General features: G+C 38.4%; 1 protein-coding gene across 1 annotated transcript in view; it reads left to right on the forward strand.

Moving 5' to 3' along the window:
• Positions 1-11,306, forward strand: part of FAM171B (family with sequence similarity 171 member B) — a 70,065-nt gene extending 58,759 nt beyond the window's left edge. Inside the window, exons 6-8 of the mRNA XM_037136827.2 lie at positions 1,349-1,465; positions 6,212-6,335; positions 6,560-11,306. Of these exons, the coding sequence (XP_036992722.2) occupies positions 1,349-1,465; positions 6,212-6,335; positions 6,560-7,901 (1,583 nt within the window). The 3' untranslated portion in view covers positions 7,902-11,306. The remainder of the gene's footprint in view (positions 1-1,348; positions 1,466-6,211; positions 6,336-6,559) is intronic.
• The last annotated feature ends 11,224 nt before the right edge of the window (positions 11,307-22,530 follow it).

Genomic DNA, 22,530 nt, shown 5'->3' on the forward strand with positions numbered 1-22,530 from the left:
CTTAGTCCCGCAGGACTGTCCTTCCTCCTCAGATGCCAATCACAAGTCCATTTGTGACCTGTGCTTCTGACTAATCGGCTATAAACTGGATGGTCCCATGACACTCTCCTTCAGTTCAATACTTTGCTAGAGCAGCTTACAGGAAACCAGTTTACTTATTAGATTAACGATTTATTATAAAAGAATATAACTAAGGAACAGCCAGGTATAGAAGAAGAGGCGCAGAGCTTCCATTGCCTCTCCTCTGAGTACCTCATCCCTCCAGCAGCTTGATGTATTCACCAATTCCGCTCTCGTTACCCTGTCGCTCAGGGATTTTTATGGAGGCTTCATATGTAGGAATACTGGTTAAATTATAGACCATTGGTGATTGAACTCAGTCTCAAGTCCCTGTTCCGTCTCTGGAGGTGTGTGTGTGGTAGGCTCAAAGGTCCAACCCCTCAAATCGCTGGGTTGTGTTCTTGATAACCAGCCCCCGAGCCACAGAGACTTTTCAAATACTACCTCATCACAGACTCAAGTGTTGTTGAAAGCAGGTTGATATAAATAACAAAAGACACTCTTTTCACCTTTATGGGTCTTATCACTTCAGAAATTCCAAGGGTTTTAAGAGCTCTTGTGCCAGGACTGGAGACTAAGCTATACAAATATGTATTTCTTACTGTGAATCACCGTATCACAGTAGTGTACTATTGTAAATCATTGGACTGAGAGCTGTAAGACCTGGATTTTTAGCCCACTTTCCAGCAGTGTGATTTTTGAACAAACACCTTATTTGGGCCTCAGTTTCCTAATACGTTGAATGAGAGACTTGTTTTTAAAATACTTAAAGAATATCTGCTTCGAGTCTTGAATTTTTATTGTTCCTGCTGGTAAAGGTCTTTGTGTCTAATGGACCTTCCAGTGACAAAATTTTTTGATTTATCACATGTGCAACATTTATATACATTGTATACACTATAACTGTTTCATCAGAAGTCCAGAACAGGTAACAAATAATGACCCCTTGATAAAGTTGGATTTCACTACTCACATCCTTCAAATATATCTCAGTAGGCACAATTTAAACATTATTTGGAGAGTCATGATTTCCTTAAATATGTCTACAATCTTAATTTATTTATAATGAATTTCTTATAGTTATAAAATCATTCAAATTATTTTATATCGTATTATCATATGTGCTATATTATCATGTAATATATGATGTATATATTATCCCTTGGTAATATATTGCTACAGTTTCCATAATCTTTGAAAATGTCCTCAAAGTAGTCTACAGGTGACTATCAGCACTACAGAGATGTAAATAAAAACACCGAGCAGTTATATTTATCTTTCTTTTTAGGTACTTGGATAAATCATGGCCGGGGAATGGTCAAGGAATATAATAATCATTTAATTTGGACATACAATGCACCACATTTGGGCTACTGGATAGCAGCTCCACTTCCAGGAACGAGAGGTTTGTAAAAGTGAAACAAGAAGTAATTTAAAACAACAACAACCCAAGTAGTCATCGTGGGGGTGAGGGTAACACACCTCGATGATAAGCACTGCCACTGACCTGCTGGATGACACCGGAAAAAGCGTCCAGTCTCTTGATCTCAGCTTTAGGATTAGGCTCCATGAACTCTAAGGTCTCTTACAGATATAATATCTGATAAAATATTGGTTACTTTATCAGATATTGATGAAGTTGGTTCAAATCAAGTATTTTCTTTTCTTAGTTTACTTAAAAAAATTCTACCCAGATTAGAGTATTTGGATACAAGAAGCAGGAACAGATTTTGGATAATTAAAATGATGTTAGGATGCAGGGAGTTCACAGGATGCTAGGAAGGCTGTAGTAGCAGAGTCTAAACGGCAGGCAGAAATCCCCGGGGGCCCCTTAACAAGGCTTCTGCTGCCTGACACCTGACTCCACCCCTTTGCAGTCCTTTCCTCACACTGTTCCTGACTATTCTTGAGATGCAGACTTTGCTTGCCCCAGACTTGGATTGTGAGCATGCTCCCTAATGGAGGAAGGGCTGCTGAATAATAGGGTCCCCAGACTGTTCCCAAGATCAGAAAAGTGATACCCCAAATGAAGCCTGGCCTGACAGGAACAGAAGTGGACACAACCCAAGAATTGTGCACTAGGGATGATCTGTTCATTTTTCTAGATTTAACATTTGTACCTAAGGAAATTCTACATTTATCCAAGTTGTGTAACTCTCAAAATACTCAAACATTGCATAGTTTATTCATTAAGTTTTCTATGAAAAATCCTCTAGTTTGCTGTGTTATAGTCTGGTTTTGCACTGTGGGCCTTTGGGACGCTTGCAGGTGTAAAGTGAGTTGCTTCTTGTCCTTCCCTGCTGCCGACTTTGCTAAGTCAACTTTCCAGCGTTCTTATTGCTCTTGTCCCTTACCTCATCTTCCTTTATTTTTTAAAATATATTTTATTAATTATGCCATTACAGTTGTTCTATTTCCCCCACCATTACCCCCTTTAGTTTATGACCACGTGTCTCAAGTTCTTTAGATTCTATGTTTCCCATACTATTCTTGCCCTCCCCCTATTTTCTATCTACTGTCTATGATACTTATTTTCTGTACCTTCTCCCCCCTTCTCCTTCTCCCACTCCACTGTTGCTAACCCTCCATGTGATCTTCATTTCTGTGGTTCTGCTCCTGATCTAGCTGTCCTCTTAATTTGCTTTTGTTTTAGGTGTGGTTGTTAATAACTGTGAGTTTGCTGTCCTTTCACTGTTCATCTTTTTAATCTCCTTTTTCTTAGATAAGTCCCTTTAATACCTCTTTTTAATCTCCTTTTTCTTAGATAAGTCCCTTTAATACCTCATTTTCCTTTAACTTGAGGGTTTGTAATCTACAAAAGCCAACAAAGCAAAACTTTCAGTGCCTGTTCAGTGAAGTTTTGGGAGAGTATGGAAGTTGAATGCCTGTGTCATCTCCAGTCATGTGTCGCAGAATTACTTCTTTGGGTCGAGTGTCTTGGCTCCCAGCTGAGAGGCAGCTGCGACCTGGCGGTTTTGTGCTGGTCAGAGACAGTCCCAGTGCACATGCTGATCCAGGATGTGGAGGATGTTTGCATACATTTCTCTCAGCTAACTTACTACAGCTGTCTATTAATTTGAAGACTCTCACAATTTTTCTGAAAAATTTTGTAAAAAATAGTTTTTAATTTTTCTTTTTTGTTGACAACCTTTGAATTTTAAACTGTGCAACTAACAAGACTTTTTAATGAAGACAATATTTAGTATTCCAATATGAGAAATATAAACCACTAACTATATGTAATCAGAAGGGATGTTCTCTGTTTTGAACTTAGTAGTTATGAGATTATTTATTCAGAAACCAGAGGGTGGTTACTTTTATTCTGTATGATATGAAATATCACACAGTTTGCTAGCTCTCTGGCCTTGTCCCATTCTAGATTTGCAACTATAATGAAATATTGATGAAAAAGCACAATTAATATTTAATGTAATACTTCAACTCAACCAAATCCAAGTTATTTCATTTCTAATAAACATAGCCTAAGGAGCATTTGAGTTTTATTGAGAAGTGTACCTTCCACTAAACATATTTCTGAAACAACTAATTTATAGATATGACTTTACAAATTATAAAAGCTGAATAATTTTCTAAAATAGGTTAAAGTTTTGTTTCAGCTTATATGTTGCAAAAGATTTATGTGAATCAGAGTAGTAAAACAGAAGTGTGGGATTCCCATTTAGTTTGAATAAATGCTTTCTAGGGATGCTTTTACTCTGCAAGCATTATCACAATCTAAGGAACACTATCCTAGAAATATGGATAACTTGATTATAGCTTTGGCTTTGCCAGTAACTAACTGGGTGAGTTTGAAACAGGTACTTACCCATTCTAGCGTATTAGTTTTCTTGTTTCTAAATGGTGGGTGTTGTGTATGATGATCCCTAATATCCCAAAACATTTCAGGATGTGAGTGTTACTGTGAAATCAAAACTGGTCCCATGATGGGCTAGTTACTGTGCTGGAGCTGCTTTAGCAGTAAATTTGTTAATATGTCTATTTTTAAAAATAAGTAGAATTCTAGAATTCCTTGAAAAATATTAAGTGGAAGAAATTATTTTTTATAGATTGTTCTTGGTAAGTATGTAGGTAGTTACAGAGTTTAATAAACAAGTACTTATTGTTCTTCAATATTCATTTTCAAATGTATTTGAATTTCTAAAATATACTGTAATTTTCTGCCTTTCTAATCCCTTCTAGGCATACACACACACATGCAGATCCATAGTTTTTTGCTCTCATTGTACATATAGGATTTGCGACAAACCCAATAGTATCAGCTTCCTATTTCCAAACGTGAGTTTTATTGGACTCCTGTGAAGTGAAAATTGCTAGCATTGTTTTTTTTGTGTGTGTAAATGAACACTCATAGTCTTTGGAGCAAAAGCTGAATATTATCCACTTATAATCAAGCTTTACTCCTTTGCAGCTCTGAATCCTCACTAAGAATCTACAGACGTAATTGTTATTCTTATTTCTTTCTGTTTGAAGAAATTTCATATTATGTACTGTTGTAGTTGGTTGTCTGTTAGATATGATACTTTATTAGTAGTAACCATATATGAAAGTATGACCAGTCTGGAGTGCTTATTTGTACAAAACCTTGAAGTTACACAACTGTGCAGTATAGTCAACACTTACTGTGTGCTTATGCATGCGATAAGCACTGTTCTAAGTGTTCTATAAATATTATTTAATCCCAAACAACCCACGTGGGTTAGGTAGGATAGATATGAACTGAGATACAAAGAAATGGAACTTGCTGAAGACCACACAGACATAAATGGTGAGGCCAGGATTTCATTTCCAAAGCCTGTGTGCATATCCACATTGCTGCTTCTCCCAATCCTTTTACTGTTACTTTACTTTTGTTAAATTAGATGCTGCACAATCTAGCAGATGACCCTCTCTCCCTTCCAGTGTCCTTGGTAGAGGTGGGAGTCTCATTCTGGAGGTTTCCTCTTGGCAGAGATGACCAGCACACCCTTGTCTCACCGTCCTCATCACCTCTGCATTCTGAGACCATATTACAGTCTATGTAATACTGATCAGTGGGGTGGTTACGTATGTTGCTTAACAAAATGAAGTCTTAGTGATACCGAAAAGATTACCTCGAGATTAGTTGCCCAGTCCATTGATGTTCATGTAGAGTCTTAGTAGCCTACACTTGTCATTTGAGAGTATTCGTCAGCTTTTACTGCAGCCAAGCTTCTCACAGCAGCGCTGTCTCTATTCGTGCTCTCAGAGGGGTCTGGTGGGTCAGCTGTGCCTGTGCTGGGCTAGGCCAACTGGGACCATGGCATCTTCTTACTCTACAGCCTGGGCTGAAGGAATTGCAACCTTTAACTCTTCAAGTCTCAGAATTTTTGGATTCTCTCTAGTCCTTTCATCCCTGCTTACTTTGGCACATTCTATTTTGAATTTATTTTTTAAAAACTTTTAAATTGAATGCAGCTAGTAACAGTCCAGACTCTCTACTGGTGTTTTATCACAAAACCTCTTTGCACAAAGCTCAAATTAATTGGAAGTATTTTCTCCCAGTTTATGCCACCACATATTTTGCTGCTACATAACTTGGGTAACCATTTTTACTGCCTACTGAAACCATTTCCTCACTGCTCACTGGGGGGCCTGAAGCCAGCGTCACATATTTTAAGGTTTTGTTATAACGACATTTCAGCATCTTGGTACCAGTGTCTATAATAGCCATTGCTGCTGTCACAAAGAAATCTGCAATCTCAATGGCTAACAATGGCAGGCATGTATTTGTTGCTTATGTTTCAAGACTGTTGCCCTTGGCTTTGTTCAGTTCAACATTTTTTCTCATTCTGGAACCTAGGTTGAAGGACTACCAACACCCCAGGATGCACTGTTTGCATATTAAGAGGACCTTCTAAGATCCTCTAGGAGGGATGGGCCATATCACATAAACTCATTTAAGGTGCTCACATATCACCAGGCACAGCAAGTCAGCTGATTAAGCCCAAAGGGTCGAGAAGGTATTCTCTGCCCACAGGAAGCTTGCCTTTGGAGGGGAGCAAACAGTACAAGTTTGTACACGTATGCAACCTGCTTCTCCCAGGATAGGGCACAGTTGGAAATTTGATCTAAAGCATGTTTTCTTTGTGTTTGTTTATATTGAACCATTTAGGTTCGGGTATAAATGGAGACCCAAAGGACATCACTGCCTACCACACAGTGTTTCTCACAGCCATATTAGGAGGAACAATAGTCATTGTCATTGGATTTTTTGCTGTGCTTCTTTGTTATTGCAGGTGAGAAAGTATAAGCCCAAAAAGCTATCATGCCAGTATGTTCTGTGTATTACAAAGTTTTTTGTAGAAATCAATGGGTTACTCTTTCAAATATGTAGATTAAATTAAGAATGGTTATATTCTAACAGCATTGTCTATCTAATGTACATATTGTAGGATGAATATTTAAATGAACCTTCTAGAGCTCACCTTGTAAACATGGTTTGTCTTTTCCTCTACTCCAGGGATAAGTGTGGTGCTCCGCAGAAACGAGAAAGAAATATCACTAAACTTGAAGTCCTCAAGAGAGACCAGACAACTTCAACAACACACATCAATCACATCAGTTCAGTCAAAGTTGCGCTAAAAGCCGAGGACAAGTCGCAGTTATTCAATGCCAAAAACTCCTCTTACAGCCCACAGAAAAAGGAACCAGCAAAGGCAGAAGCAGAAGAAAGAGTTTCCATGGTAAAAACTCGGGACAATTTTAAAATCTACAGTGAAGATGTTTCATTTCTGTCAGCCAGTCAAAATAATTACTCAAGAAACCCAACACAGTCTTTGGAGTCCAGCATAGGGTCCACAAAGCCTAAACATATTAGCAACAATCTATCTTCCCTAGGTGATGCTCAAGAAGAAAAGAGGTATCTCACAGGCAGTGAAGAGGTGTACGGGCGTTCCCACATTCCTGAACAGCTGATGCATATTTACAGCCAGCCTATTGCCATCCTTCAGACATCTGACCTTTTCTCCACTCCAGAGCAGCTACATGCTGCCAAGTCAGCTACTTTGCCAAGAAAGGGTCAGCTAGTCTATGGCCAGTTGATGGAACCGGTTAATAGAGAGAACTTCACACAGACCTTGCCCAAAATGCCAGTGCATTCTCACACACAGCCTCCAGATGCCAGGGAAGAGAACATCCCCCTGGAAGGTCAACAGAGCTTGCCATCCCAAACTTCAGACTGGAGCCGCTATTCCAACAGCTTACTAGAATCTGTTTCTGTTCCCGGAACACTAAACGAAGCTGTTGTAATGACTCCCTTTTCATCAGAGCTTCAAGGAATTTCAGAACAGACCCTCCTGGAGCTGTCCAAAGGAAAACCCTCCCCTCACCCCAGAGCCTGGTTTGTATCTCTTGATGGAAAGCCAGTTGCACAGGTGAGGCATTCCTTCATAGACCTGAAAAAGGGCAAGAGAACCCAGAGCAATGACACGAGTCTGGACTCTGGGGTGGACATGAATGAGCATCACTCAAGTAGAAAACTCGAGAGGGAGAAAACGTTCATCAAAAGCATGCATCAGCCTAAGATTCTTTACTTAGAAGATTTAGACCTGAGCAGTAGTGAGAGCGGAACCACTGTCTGCTCGCCCGAGGACCCAGCTTTAAGGCACATTCTAGATGGAGGGAGTGGAGCTATCGTGGAGCACCCTAGGGAACAGTCCCCAGGCAGGAAAAGCACTGGTGAAGATTACGAAGCCAATACATCCCCCACTAAAAAAAGGGGCCGACCACCACTAGCCAAAAGAGATAGCAAAACTAATATCTGGAAGAAGCGAGAGGAACGTCCACTGATCCCCATAAATTAACATCAAGGATGGTTGTTTATCTGCTCTCTTGTGCTGTTTATTCTTGCTTCTTGTTGTAAATTGCAGTATGAACTTCTTAAGAAGGTGAGACTGAGCAATCCAATGGTCCCTGGACATGTCTCAAGCAGAGTAAACAGTAAAATGGTAATTCAGTAATGAGAGAGAAAGATACTAAGGAATGCTTTTTCTGACCTACTCTATTGATTTTGGGTGCTAAATTTGAAGTATCCAGGAGTTCAAAATGTCAAATAGCTTCAAGATGCTAGTCATCTGAAAATGTTGCTCAGTCAGCCAACTCAGCCCTGACACTTAAGAATAACACTGTGTAATGCGTACGCCTAAAGTTTCTTCCATTGAAAAGCATAGCATCTGCTTTGATGACTACCGCCCCTGTGAAACATTTAAAAATGAAACTGTGTTCTTCAGGCATCATATTCTTGTGATAGTACTGTTATGTTCCCCCCTGCCTATTCTTGAAAATAACTTGATAAATTTCTGTATTAATGTAATTCTAGAGTTTAAAAACCAAACTTTTTTTTTTTTTGCTATAAACAGCATGCATAGTGTACCAGCCCCAAAGTAAATCCCATATACATCTAAGATGGGCAAGAAGCTACTTGGTTTGTTAGAGAGGGAAACTCCAGAAATTTTGTTGTTTTCGGACATAATTTCATAAAATAAATGGTAAGGCGATAATTTGTTACTTGGAAATCTGAGAAATGAATGCTCTGATATTAAATTTTTACTTAAAATTTTCTCTTTTCCTCAAAAGTAAGGTGAGCTTAGCTGTCAAGGAAAACTTTACACCAATCTGGGCTGACTGGTGTGGCTTAGTGGGTTGGGCGTTGTCCTGCAAACCCAAACAAAGGGCACTGGTTTGATTCCCCATCAGGCACATACCTGGGCTGCAGGCTAGGTCCTTGATTGGGGGTGTGCGAGAGGCAACTAATCAATGTTTTTCCCCTTGTCTTTCTCCATGTCTTCCTCTCTAACAATAAGTAAATAAAATCTTAAAAAAAAAAACCTGAACCAAAAAACTTCACTCCATGTAATCTGGAAAATAAAACAATAGAAACCCTGGTCTTTAATTTTATTCACTGATACATGTAAACTAAAATCAGTTTTAAGACATGTCTTCTATTTTTAAAAAATTCTGGCATTGAAATGCTATTAAACTTGATTTAAAACCAGGTAGTTGCTTATGAATGTTAAAAAACGAACAATATCTGGAGTTAAAGGAAATACACATTTCAGTCTTTTCTTAAATTTTGAGCTAATAAATGCCATTTCCCTGAGACTCAAATATACCTTTAGGATATTAGGTATCTGTATAGATTTTTTTCTGTTAACATTCATAAAAGATGTTTGAGAAAAACAGTTTCAATTTTATGGGAAAAGTAAAAGTTTTTCTCTTAAATCACTTACAGCCTTTGCAACATTCTTCCCTTCCCCCAGTTTTGGAAGTAATATATCCATATTTTCATCATAGCAAATAATTCAGTGTGAACACATTCAACAGCTGCTTTTAATTACAAGTGTCTTCAACTCTGAATTATTATTCATATGCCCTAAAAATAAATCTCTTTGTTAATTAAAGTAAATTCACCCCATTTTTTCTTAAAACCCATGAAGGCAAATGTCTGAAGCAGATTCCCCTTTCCCTTGGGGGGGGAATGAAATGAAATTGCTTATTTCTCATCCCCTACTAATCAACATGAGAGCAACATAAAGACCCCAAGGCACATAAGTTGAAAGAACCGAAATTAGCCACATTAGCTTTAGTCAAGTTATAAAGTGATATACAATGAAAGACTACAGTCTTTTTTTCTCCAGATAATAGACTTCAGCCAATGTTTTTCCTGTAACCACTTCTGAAGCATCTAACCTGTCAGATGATACTGCTACCTTTCTGTATAAACCCAAAGCACTTAAAGACCAAGGTAAAAGTTTGCTATTTTTTACCCCAATTCATATAAGAGATAGAAGTTTTGGTAATAACTAGGTGTACATTAATTTGTATGGGGTATAGTGATAAGGCTCAAAATTAGAGGAAACTTCTTAATTGGTCTTATACAGAAAGATGCATTAAAAGCGGCATAAATGAAATGTCTTGGAAAAGGTTAAGGAGTTAGTGCTCTGCTGAAGTGCCTTTGATACAGACTTGCTTTATTAGAAGGATATGATAACATCTTTCTTAAATGTACATTTTTTTTGTTAGCCAAATTAAGCAGACGTGCAGTTTCTTTTAAAGATATACAGACAGACCTGGTGTTTCACGTTGGAATAATGAATTTTGCATGCAAGTAGCATTTATCTCTTTCTTTTGTGTATTTAATTCCTTTTTGAATCCAGTTTATGTTGACACATGGTGAAGTGTTGTACTTCAATATTTTAAATGTATATTTCTCCCACCTTTAAGTAAAAATGTTTTCTCTCTTGGCTTAGTAACGGAATGCACATGTTGCTATAAGGGTGTACCATTCGGGGTGCCACTCTGTTCTGTAAAGGAGATGAGGAGCTGTATCCCCAAGGGCTTTTCTAGAAATACATTTTTTGGTTGCAGAATAAAACCTTATTTTTTATACACTGCACATTCTGTTCTCAATTGGGAAGTATAGGCAATTTATCTTTTCTAATGATTAAAAATATGTAACTTCTGGTGTGTGTGTAGTTCACAAATTTCCTGTTAAAAAGCTGAAGCCATCTACTTTTTCTTAACCCAAGTGATAATAAAACGACAATATTTACAACTTTCTTAAATTTGTAAATTGAAAACCAACCCAGTTTTTTGCAAATGTATACGTAGAAAATTTTGGCCGCAAATTGTTAACATTTGTGGATCCTTTGTATATATTTTGCATATACCTTAAAAGCAAAATTATCCCTCAATTAACTGATGGATTCGTTTCCTAAAGCACAGCTCTATGTATTTTTGAATACATATTCAGATCCTGAGACTTTATAAAATCAATTTTTATGACATTTGGGCAGGTGTATAGGGATCGCCCCTTTTAGAACACACGGCGCACCAAGAAGGTCACACATGCTGAGGAAGAAAAGCACATCCTTGCTTTGGCTGTCGTTTGCAGGCCACTTCCTTTGTATTTGAGTCTTCTGGTATCAGCACATAGTGTAGAGCTTTAGGTATCTGTGGGTCAAATAATATCCCTCAAAACTTCCCAGAAAGGTGAAGCTCAAACTTACATAGTCGTTTGTAGGGAATGAGTTACTTCCCATGTACTGGCTTGGTAAAGAATTTGACTGTGTTAATTTTTATCTCAGATGTAGCATTGACATTTTGCCCTCTGTTTCCAAGTGTTTGTATCTTTTATATTCTTTCCTCAGAGGAATGTCACATTTCAGTGTATATTTATTGCCATTACTACTATATTTACTGCTGAAAACTGTAATAATTTGAAGATTTGTAAAATGTTAAACATAGTTCATTAAAGATAAAATAAATCTGAAAATGTACTGGTGCATTATTTGCTTTTGGTAAACTACAAACTATTCCCTTCTAAACTGTCATTTAATCTAACATTCAATCATTACTTTTTCATTTATTATACTCCCTATAGTCAAACAAACATATATTTGAATACCCTTTATTTATATAGTTTAACTTGATTTCTCTTTGCATGTCATGTTCTCCGAAGTTCACATTTTTACTGCTAAAGCTGAGTGTAGACATATTTTCCTTCAATGAGAAGACTTCTTAAGATAGTGTGATAGAGCCCTGGCTGGTGTAGCTCAGTGGATTGAGCACGGGACTGCAAACCAAAGGATCACGGTTGGATTCCCAGTCAGGCCACATGCCTGGGTTGCAGACCAGTTCCCAGCAGGGAATGTACAAGAGGCAACCATACACTGATATTTCTTTCCCTCTCTCCTTCCCTTCCCCTCTAAAGATAAATAAAATCTTTTAAAAAAGATAGTGTGATAGAATGTAAAATAAATTGCAATTCCCAAAACACCTAAGTGAGAATATGATCCAGTATCTCCTTCGCACCTTTGAAAAATATTCTTTGGACTTTAAACCTAAGATGAAATGACAGAGAAGGCTATTTCTACTTAGAATGTTAGATCTTCTTTAAGAGCCCTTCTGCTTATGTTCAGACAATTTGCATTTGGGGCTTTAAAATATCTCTAGAATCATTATCCTGGGTGCCATGTTTTAAGACATTTTGCATAGCTTATATAAATTAATATGGTACTAGAAATGCCATATTATTTTGATCAGTTCTAATGGAATCTGTGCTCTGAATCCACTTACAAGTACAGTGGAGATTATGACACCCCTCTCCACCTGACCCCACAACTCCAAACACTGGCATTAAAGTATAGACTTCCATTTGGATCCCTGCCAAGTCCAAGCCAGGCTGTGGCCGCCTTTGCTTCAGGGGCTGTTCTCCACCTAGGAGAGTTGGGAGTCTTAACAGAAATGGTGCAGCCTCTGGAAGAGTCATGCATGGAACTGATTGTAATAGAAATGTTTTATAAATCATAATCAGAAACTTAGTTTCCAAACATGATTTTCACAAGCTGGTCATCACATTCTCATCTCAGAAGGAAAATATGAGATGACTAATATGTAAGAACTATAGCAAAGGTAGTTGAATAGAGTTAGGTATTTTAATGCTTATCAAAAGTAATTCACCTCTCAATGCTTTCATTATTATGACAGTCAGGGACTCTTTGAACTACATGCTGGGAAAATGTTAAAACTAGCCCACAGTGGTGCTTTATCTAGGCTTCATAAAATAACCTTTTGGCCTTTTTTTAAAAAAAATAGGTACACTATAAATAGATATACAGTGAGGCAGCTTAATTCCATCTGTAAATTCTTTCTAAATCAGGTATGGAGTTAATTTCTTTGGAGAAATCTGCCCTATTGTCTTAGTCTTAGATTTGGTTGCTCCATTAATATAAGAATTTCCTTGACTTCATTCTTATCTTTTCCCCTTATTATAAGCTTTATTTTGGGACTGTGGACTCTGTCCATTGAGTTAAGTATTTGTTTTCTTCATAAAAATATTTTCAGAGTTTCACTAGAGAAAAAACTAGTTCCACTAGAAATCAATCACAGTTTGTAATGCTAAATACCAAAAATGCTAATAAACTCAACTATAAATGATGGAAACACATTTTCATTAAATATATATGTAACGAATGTAGGGGTGCATATATCTGCAAATAGATGTTTTCAAGTATTTGGGGGGGTAGATATCCAGAAAAGGGGTTGCTGGGACATACGATAACTATTAGTTTTTTGAAGATCCTCCATACTATTCTCCATAGTGTCTATACCAACTCACACTCCCACCAGCAGTGAGTGAGGGTTCCTTTTTCTCCATAACCCCTCCAACGCTTGTTACCTGTCTTGTTGATGATGGCCATTCTAACAGGTGTGAGGTGGTATCTCATTGTAGTTTTGACAGAGGGGAGGGGGATGGGGTGGTAGAGGGTAAAAGGGACCAAATGCATGAAAACAGAAGATGATTTGATTATGGGTGGTGGGCACATAATGCAATATACAGATCATGTATCATAGAAATGTACACCTGAAACCTACATTACCCCATTAACAAATGCCACCCCAATAAATTTATTTAACAATAAATATGTAGCACATTTCTTAGGGAAAACATTGTGATAACTATTTTCTTTCTAAAATAGCTAAGCTTAAAGATCACACATGTTGTTTTTCAAAATATTACGGTAATACTTTGTTTGCTATAATAGATGAATATCTTCTTATTTCTGTTGGAAAGCTCACACGTTGAAAAGCATATGGTGTTTTTTTCATTTGACAAAACCTTTCCTGTTTGAACCCTGCATTTCCTAGTTTTCAAACCTGTGCTTCCTGTGGTTATAAATGATATTCCACAGTCCTGCGGGATACTCCAATGTCCCAAATGATTTAGTCTTTTTTTTCATCAGGTTTACTAGGAGTTTCATAATTCATGTGTCGACTGGTTCCAATCCTTGTAGACCTTATTAAAACACTAGACTAACAGCAGACAGTTTGATTCAAAACAAACCAGGTAATTACATTCCCAGGAGTCTTTGGGCTTATTATACTTGAGCAACTTAGTTAAAAACCTTTCCTAAATACTGTATTGAGAAGCATCACTGTGGCTATTAAGAAATATGGAGTAGCTATCTCAAAATAATTTTTGTTTTATATATTCCCATATTTCAGCCTAGAAAATAATACTGTTTTGTTTTACATAGAAGGTATTTTTAAATTTATTCAGCTTAATAAATTTATCTCTAATATACAGTATTCTGTAGTAAATACTATTTTGAAACCTTGTTTCCTAATTCAGAAGTTATCTCTCAGATAACTTCTGAGAGATTTGTGTCCATTAAATACCTTAATGTTTATTAATGGGTACTTTTACAGATATTTTTATTCTCATTAATTACCATTTTTTAATTTTGAGAGTACATTTATTAAAGCTGGGGACAGTGAAACAAGAAAGGGCTTAGGTTAGAAGAAGCAACAGAAGAAGGCCTGTGCAGGGATGCTTTGGCTCCCTAGAAATGTCGTAGGAGAGAAATGAGCCTCTGTGGGCTCCTCTGGCTCACCGGAAAGTCAGGGGGAAAGGGCCTTGGAGACAGGTTCAGGGGGTTAGCTCAGGACAAGTTGCGGCTGCTGATCGCTCCCCAGGTTGCAAGTCCATGGGGACCCTTACAATTTAGAAGATGCGCACCTGAGAGGGAAGAAAAGCGTGGGCATGCCCCTAGGAGGGAGAGTGTGCCTCATTATTAATTTTTCACTTAGTGTTTATTATTGATTATTGGATTAACTAGGGGACTGGAGGAAGGATTGAAAGGAATCTGTTCTTTTCTTTTGGAGAGTCCCAGTTATAAGGATCTGCAAGGCATCATTGGAATCAATCTTGGATGGCTATTAGGGTAATATCAGATGTTCGATCTCATGCAGTCAATAGAAATTTGGGCATTTCTAGATGGTTGTTTGAAGCTACAGGTGGATGAGATGACCCAGAAAGAGTATGTAGGGTGAGAAAAGATTTCTATTAGTGTCATTAAATTATTGTGTAACAAATAATTTTAAAAATCTTTAAAAAAAGACTTTATTATTTTTAGAGAGAGAGGAAGGGAGGGAGAAAGGGAGAGAAGCATCAATGTGTGGTTGCCTCTCAGATGCCCCCAACTGGGGACCTGGCCAACAACCCAGTCGGTGCTCTGACTGGGGATTGAATCAGCCACCATTTGGTTCACAGGCTGGCACTCAATCTACTGAGCCACAGCAGCCAAGGCTAGCTATTCTATCTGAGTATCAAACTTTACAAATAGGATAATATGTATATATTTAAGTTGAATAAAAAGAGAGTAATTTTAATGTCTCCTTTTAAGTTTCATAAACGTGACTTTCTCTACATCACATTGGGTATAAATTTAATTTTTGTAAATAGAATCTTATTTTAAAATAAGTTATAATTATTTTATGTTAATTTCTTCCCTCATTACTAATTATTTTTTTCTATAATGCAGTTTCACAAAATAGACTTTCAATAAATATTTGACAAATGGGAACAAAAGTCAGATGACCTGGGTTCAGGTCATGGCACTTCACATTCCTAGTAAACTTAGTTTCCTCATATTATATAGGTCTGACAATTGTCATAACAATACCTCCCTTACATGGCTAGTGTAAGACCTAAAGTGGTATAGAAAAAAAGCACAGGCTAAGCAAATACTAGTTATCATCCTATGAGATTACATTTGATGAGCTCAATTAATTTACAAGGGGTATTTTTGTGACTTAACCTTGTTAACCATTGGGATTATCTCCACTTAAAAAGATAATTATTGTCACTGCACAGGAGCATGGGTATCACTGAGAGTCAAGGATCAAAAAGTAGCCTCCAGATGCCAGAGTTCTCCTTGAGGCCATTATTGTGCTGAAATAGCTGATGACAAATCAGGACCACTGGGGAAAGACGGAATCACTACAATTATTTAGGGTATTTAAAAAGACTGGGGTAGTACGGCTCTGCTGCTCACATGCATAGATTGCCTCCCATACTTTATATTAAGTCTCGTATAAGTCAATATAACTGCTCTGCTCCATAAAACGATTTAGCAATAATTGCTGAACAGGCACGCAGATGAGGGTTTTTATGGGCCTATTATCTAGTGATTCATGAATCAAAGGAAACTGGGTTATTTTAAACACCACCCCCATAGTTGTTTCCCTAAATTTGTATTAATCTAAGGTGTAAGTCGTGCAATTTCAAAGTAATTATCTATTTCCCTTCAGAAAAAGTAATTTTCAGAAACTGATTTTCTTCTTGATCTCTTCACTGACATTTTGAATGTATTCTACAACATGTAAGAATAGCCTGAGATTTAAGTAGCTTTCCTGTAAGCCTGAAGACTCAAGTCCATTAAAAAACACACACACACACAAAAGCACGTGTTTTAAGTGCAAAAATGCGCAGTTATTAGAGACAACAATCCCTTTGAAGTGTGTTTGCTGGGAGCCTCCCTTTCGGCAGAGTGGGTGTAAACCTCCTCGCAACCTCCCTCCATCTCACTGTGCAGGAGGAGGACCAGGAAACAGAGAAGTGTCCTACCTGTGCAGGAGCTGTATTGATGAAGAGAGCTATCCCCTCACTTCACCTCCTGGAATGGTATTGGTACCTCTGAGAAGCTTGGATTGGGGGACAACAGGGTCACTGGTGAAGTTTGGGAGTGTCTGCAGCAAGGGGACACAAACACCTCTTTGCACGATCAGATTGCTGCCCTGTGCCAGTACACATGAGGAGAAAGCATTGGGGCAGTTGGTGAAGTGATGCCCCCAGGTAAGGTGAGGGAAGAATGAATCCAGCAGCAGGGAAGCCTAGAGTTTAAGGACCAAAAGAAAATCGAGAGATCCTCTTATTTATGAAGAAATGCAGGTTAGAGAGTGTCAGTGGCTCATCCCAGGCCACAAAGACAATGAGAAGCCAAAATCTGACAGGAATCAAATTTCCTTAGTTTCAGTCCACTTTATTTCTTTCTTTCAGTAATTTGAACTCTTTTCTCTCTTGCCCTTTTAATTCAGAGATTGTTATTCTACTTTAATGTGGTCTAGATGACACCTAGAGAATATTTTATGTAGTCTGCAGCAGAAAAACATTTTTCTAAACAAGGTAGTGAGGTTAACTTATGTTTATAGATAATATCTTCATGCATAGCATCTGCAAGAATTGGTAAGTGAAGCCATTTTAAAATGAAGTCAGGGCGGCCATTCCAGAAGAACCTCATTTAATGTCTTACTGCTTGAAACTTTGGAATGTTTGAACTGGGCAAAATCACCCCTGGACTGGGCCAGAGCAGCATTGTCTTCCAAATGACAGTTTGTAAAACGAACAGGAAAGCAGACGTTCTGTCTACAGGACTGAAATTAAGGACATTCTTTAGAATTAGCACCGGTGTGTATGGCTAAAGAATAACTTATTTGTACCCATAGAAATAAATGCTTTCCTTAGTTTATTAGCACCTATATAAATTCTTTCCTTCTATTCAGGTAATTATTTTCCTTCCCTTCTTCATAGACACCCTTTGCATTTACCCCAAGATCAGAACATTATTTGGGTTGTTGCCTAAATTGGTATTTTTCAAATAGCTATTCTTTGATCTCAATTAAATGCTGCTTGCCTCATTCTGGCTTTTTATTTTTAAGGTAAACACATTATATTCCATCTTCTGAGCCTTAAGGTTTTGTCAGTTCTCTTCAAACTTGGTAGCTGTGCCATGTAAGGAATTTTTTTAATGTTTTGGGTACTGCTTCCAGATATTCTGAATAGGTGAACCCAAAAAATGTGTTTATTAGAAGCTACAGGTGATTTCGATTAACTAGATCTGGAAATCTAATCTCTAATGTAAGTGGGTTCCTACCATTGTCCCCCCACACTGGAATAGTATATCCTAAGCACACCTAAAAATTTTTTTTCCACATTTTTAAGGTGTTTCCAGTCTTGGGATGTTACATTTGCCTTTACCTCTTTGGAACACTTCTTCCTGGTTCTGATCATTCTTATTCAGGTTGCTGCTACATTCCTGAGACCTTCTTTTACCCCATCTAAATTGGCTTCTGACCTCCTATCCCTTGGCACTTCCTATCATATTATCCTGATCTTATTTTTTCTATTTATTCTCACTCTCTGAAATGATCTAGGTTGTCTACTTAACTCCCTTCCCTAGTAGGTAAGCTTCTTGAGGATAAGGACCCTCTTTGTCCCTTGGAACAGAGATTCAATAGCATGATGAGTAGTTCATTGGTTTTCTGAACAGTTGTATCAAATTTATTTCTGTAGTCTTTAATTTACTTCTTGAAACCAACACTTTCTCGAAAGCCCAAAGTAAAGGTTTTAAAATGTACGTATCTAGGAGCGATGCCCTTATCATGGCACAGTGAGAAAATCCCTTGTATCTCCCACTAAATCTGCATCTCGTCAGATATCTAAAACCCAACAAAGGTTCCCCAGAGGAACACACTAGGATGCCTGAGACATCCATACATTGGCACATCTGAAGGTAGGTGTATTGGAACATGTAGGGAGTCAGGATGGGACAACGAACAGGGATAGTGCCTGCAGATGCAGTTCTCTGGCTGCCATGGCTAAGCCCATGGCCCCAGTAAATGCAGCAGTGATGCAGGAGTCAGGATGTAGCCCCCACACATTAACACCTCTCCATGGTGACATCAGAGGAACAAGTAGTGCAGGTAAGTGAAAACAAAATCTTGGGCTATAACACCATCTCTGGAAGAAATAATGCTAATGATCGACTTGCTAAATTGTTAAAATTAAAATGTTACATAAAAGAAAGGTGTTCATTACTTCTAATGTGCCAGCAGTGGAACAAACTATTAAGAACTGTGAACAACCAAGGTAACATCGTAACATGGAAAGAGACAATTCTCTGAAGCCAAACTCAAAGTCATGAAGGAATGTTATCTAAATAACAGAGGCTTGACAATAACAACCATGAAGAAACTCAATGAGCTACAGGACAACACAGAAAGGCAGCTCAATGAACTCAGGAATAAAAATGACAATGGGGGAATTTTAAAAAAGAGATTGAAACTATAAAAAAAGAACTAAATGAAAATTCTGGAGCTGTGGAATTAAATAAATAAGATGCAGACTATATTAGAAAGCATTGGAAGTGGAGCAGACCATGTGAAGAGAGAATTAGTGAGCTCAAAGACAGAAATGATTTAGGTGGAAGAGGAAAGGGAACTAAGAATTTTAGAAAATGAAAATTCTACAAGAATAATCTGACTCCACTAGAAAGAACAATATAAGTTTAATAGTATCCCCTAAGAAGAAGAGAGGGAGAAGGGAACAGAGAACCTATTCAAAGAAATAATCAGTGAAACTCACCAAACATAAGGAAGGAGCTAGACGTTCAAGTCCAAGAAGCTAATAGAACACTTAATTATCTCAATGTAAAAAGGCCTTCTCCAAGGCACATTAAAATTGTCAAAAGTTAATAATAAAGAAAATTCTCAAGACAGCCAGGGAAAAATGATAGTAACCTATGAAGAAAACCTCGTAAGGTCTTCCTCAGCTATATCGAGAGAAATGTCACAGTCTAGGAGTGAGTGAAATGATATATGCAAAATATTAAAAGATAGAAACCACTAGCCCAAAGTAGTATCTCCAGCAAACTTATTTATATCTGAAGGAGAAATCAATGCTTTCACAAACACAAAGCTGAGGGAATTTATCACCATTAGACTTGCATTACTAGAAACATTAAAAGGAGCTATTCTGTCTGAAACAAAAGACACAAGAACTCAAAACTTTCAAAATATTTTTCAAGAGAAAAAGCATTAAAAATAACTACAGCTACTTCAATTTGGTAACAAACACAACATAAAAAGGAATAACTTGTGATAACAAAAATAGAAAAGGAGAGATGTAATGCATGGATGGATAGGTAAATGAAGATATGATGCTACCAAAAGAAAAAAGACTAATTTATCTATGACACATTTTATATAAATCTAATGTTACAATCACAAGACAGAAATTTAGAGCTGAGAAACAAAATATTTTTTAAAAAATAAAGGGAGAAAAATATAATAGAAAACCACCAAACTAAAATAGCAGACAGACAGGGGTAAAGAATTTATGGTGATACACAGCAATCAGAAAACAAAAGTTAAAATGGCAGTATTAAGTCATTGTATATCAATAATGCCTCCAAATATAAATGAACTGAGTTCACCAAAAAAAAAAAGGCACAGAGTAGCTGGATGGATGAATAAAAAAGATACAACCAACTGTTGCCTTTCTGAGACCCATCTCAGCTCCAAAAACAAACATATAAATAAATAGATATTCCATATCCATGGATCAATATATAAGAAAATGACATTTAATTGAAATACCTCTTTTAGAAAAATATGTGAAGATGGCGGTGGACTAGGACGGAGCAGATACCAGTTCCTAGTACAAAAGAGACAGAAACCTATCCAATCGGAGGAGGTGAGGCCAGCAAGCCAGCAGTTGCCAAGCATATATGAAAATAAGAGACCGGAAACCTCATCGGTCACGGAGGAACCAGACGGTAGGGAGACAGCAGCGGTACAGTAGTCTCTGGGACGGAGCAGGGAGAAACAGCCGGTGCAGGGTAGGGGAACCAGCGCCCTGTGGCCAGAGCCAAACGGCTCCTGGGGCAGCCTTCAGCGCCCGGACGGCTCCCTCCCTTGGATTTTTCTGCCGGGCAGGCCGAGTGGCCCAGGCAAAGAGGTGTGGAAGAAATTTCAGCCTGCGCGGCAATTTGGGGAACTAGTCACTCCACACGCAGTGTGTCTGGGCAAGTGCCTGAGGGCGCCTAGGTCAACGTTCAGCGCCCAGAAAGCTCCCTCCCTAAGATTTTTGGGCCCGGACCGGCCAAGAGACCCAACCAGAGGGGAGCAGAGATTTCAGCTTGCACACAGTTCTGGGTCCAGCACCCGGCACGGTGCTGCTACATCCCTAGGTTTTTTTTTTGCCAGAGGTTGGCCAGGGGACCCAGACAAACAGGAGCAGAAGGGATACATACCACGCAGCGTGCCATGACAAGCACACAGAGTTTCTAGGTCGGCGCCCAGTCCTCAGATCGGCTCCCAGCTTCCAGTCTACCCCCCTCAGACTATCTGGAAGCCCGGGGCGCTGAGGGGTCCTGAGAAAAGAGCTGAGACCCTCAACCCCCTCCCTTTCTGGCCAAGCAAGGTGGGGGGCCAGGAGAGACTTGTTTGATAGAGTTTACAGAGAGGGTGCAGAGGACAAAGGGCCCCAACCAAAGACTCTGTGGTTGCCAGCCCAGGAGAACTCAGAGGTGCAGCCTGGGGCTCTGAATCCAGTAGACACGGCAGCCTGGTCTGCTTCACACCCAGCTTGGCAGCAAACCCAGGATTGGGCAGAGGGTCTGGGGCTTCCCAACGGAACGGGGGCAGGCCTGTGCTCAATCCCGAGGGAACCAGGCAACTAGGCCGGTGCAGGTGCCTGCAAACACAGCAAACCAGACTATGGCAGTAACCCCTGGGAGGGGAGCGCTGCGAGAAAGTCCTAGTTCCCCATTGTAGGGAGCTGGGGGAGAGGCGCCAAGTGTTTGGATCCTGAGAGGGGCTGGCTGAAAAAAAATCACAACAATCCACCCTCAGCCAACTGCAACCAGAAAAACCGGTTCGGCTAGTTTGTTGAAGCCAACAAGTGACATTTCCTTTCAGATGTTATTTTCGGGAGATTCTTTTTGTTTGTGTGTTTTTTGTATTTTGTTTGTTTTTTTTACTTTATTTTATTTTTATCCTTTCTTTTTTTTATTTACCTTTCTTCCTTCTCCATTCCTTTTCTTTATCTTTTTGCTTTTTTAAAGTAATCTGTTATTTCTTTTAAACTTTATTACTGTTTCATCTTTCCATACTTTTGTCCTCTTTTCCCGGATTTTCTGTTTTTTTTTTTCTTTTTTTTTCTCTTTCTAAACTTATTGCTCTTTCTTCCATTCCCCTACCATTTTTTTCTTTCTTCCTTTTATTTCTTTCCTTAACATTTCTTTCTTTTACCCACAAGAGTCACAATCAACTTGAAAATATGAAAAGACCAGAGCTGGACCCATAGAAGAGGCCTCCCAATAGTAGAGTCAGAGAGACAAATTGCACATTGTAGTAGGAGAGAAGCCACAAGTTGCTGCATATTTGAGTAGGTGGAAGCAGAGAACAACAGGATAACCAAAAGAGGCTGCACCATTGAAATTCACAGGCATTCCACCACAAAAGTTCATACCATAAACCCAGGGTGTCAAAACAGATTAATCTAAGAAGCTGAGGCTAACAAGAAGAGTCTCACAAACAATGGGAAGACAAAGAATCCACAAATGAAAGGAAAGGAGGAATCCTCAGAAAGAATGTTAGATGAAATAGAGGCAAATCAACTATCAGATACTGAATTCAAAGCACTGGTTATCAGGAAGTTCACAGAGCTCACAATCAGCTACCAGAAACTACAGGGAAGCTACAATGATCTCACTGTGAACTATATCAACATGAAAAAGGAAATGGAAATTATTAGCAAGGGCCAAGAAGAAATGAAGAATACAATTTCTGAATTAAAAAACACAGTGG

This window comes from Artibeus jamaicensis, unplaced genomic scaffold (assembly GCF_021234435.1).
Source record: "Artibeus jamaicensis isolate MK-2021 breed Jamaican fruit bat unplaced genomic scaffold, CSHL_Jam_final contig_391, whole genome shotgun sequence".
Lineage (NCBI taxonomy): Eukaryota > Metazoa > Chordata > Mammalia > Chiroptera > Phyllostomidae > Artibeus > Artibeus jamaicensis.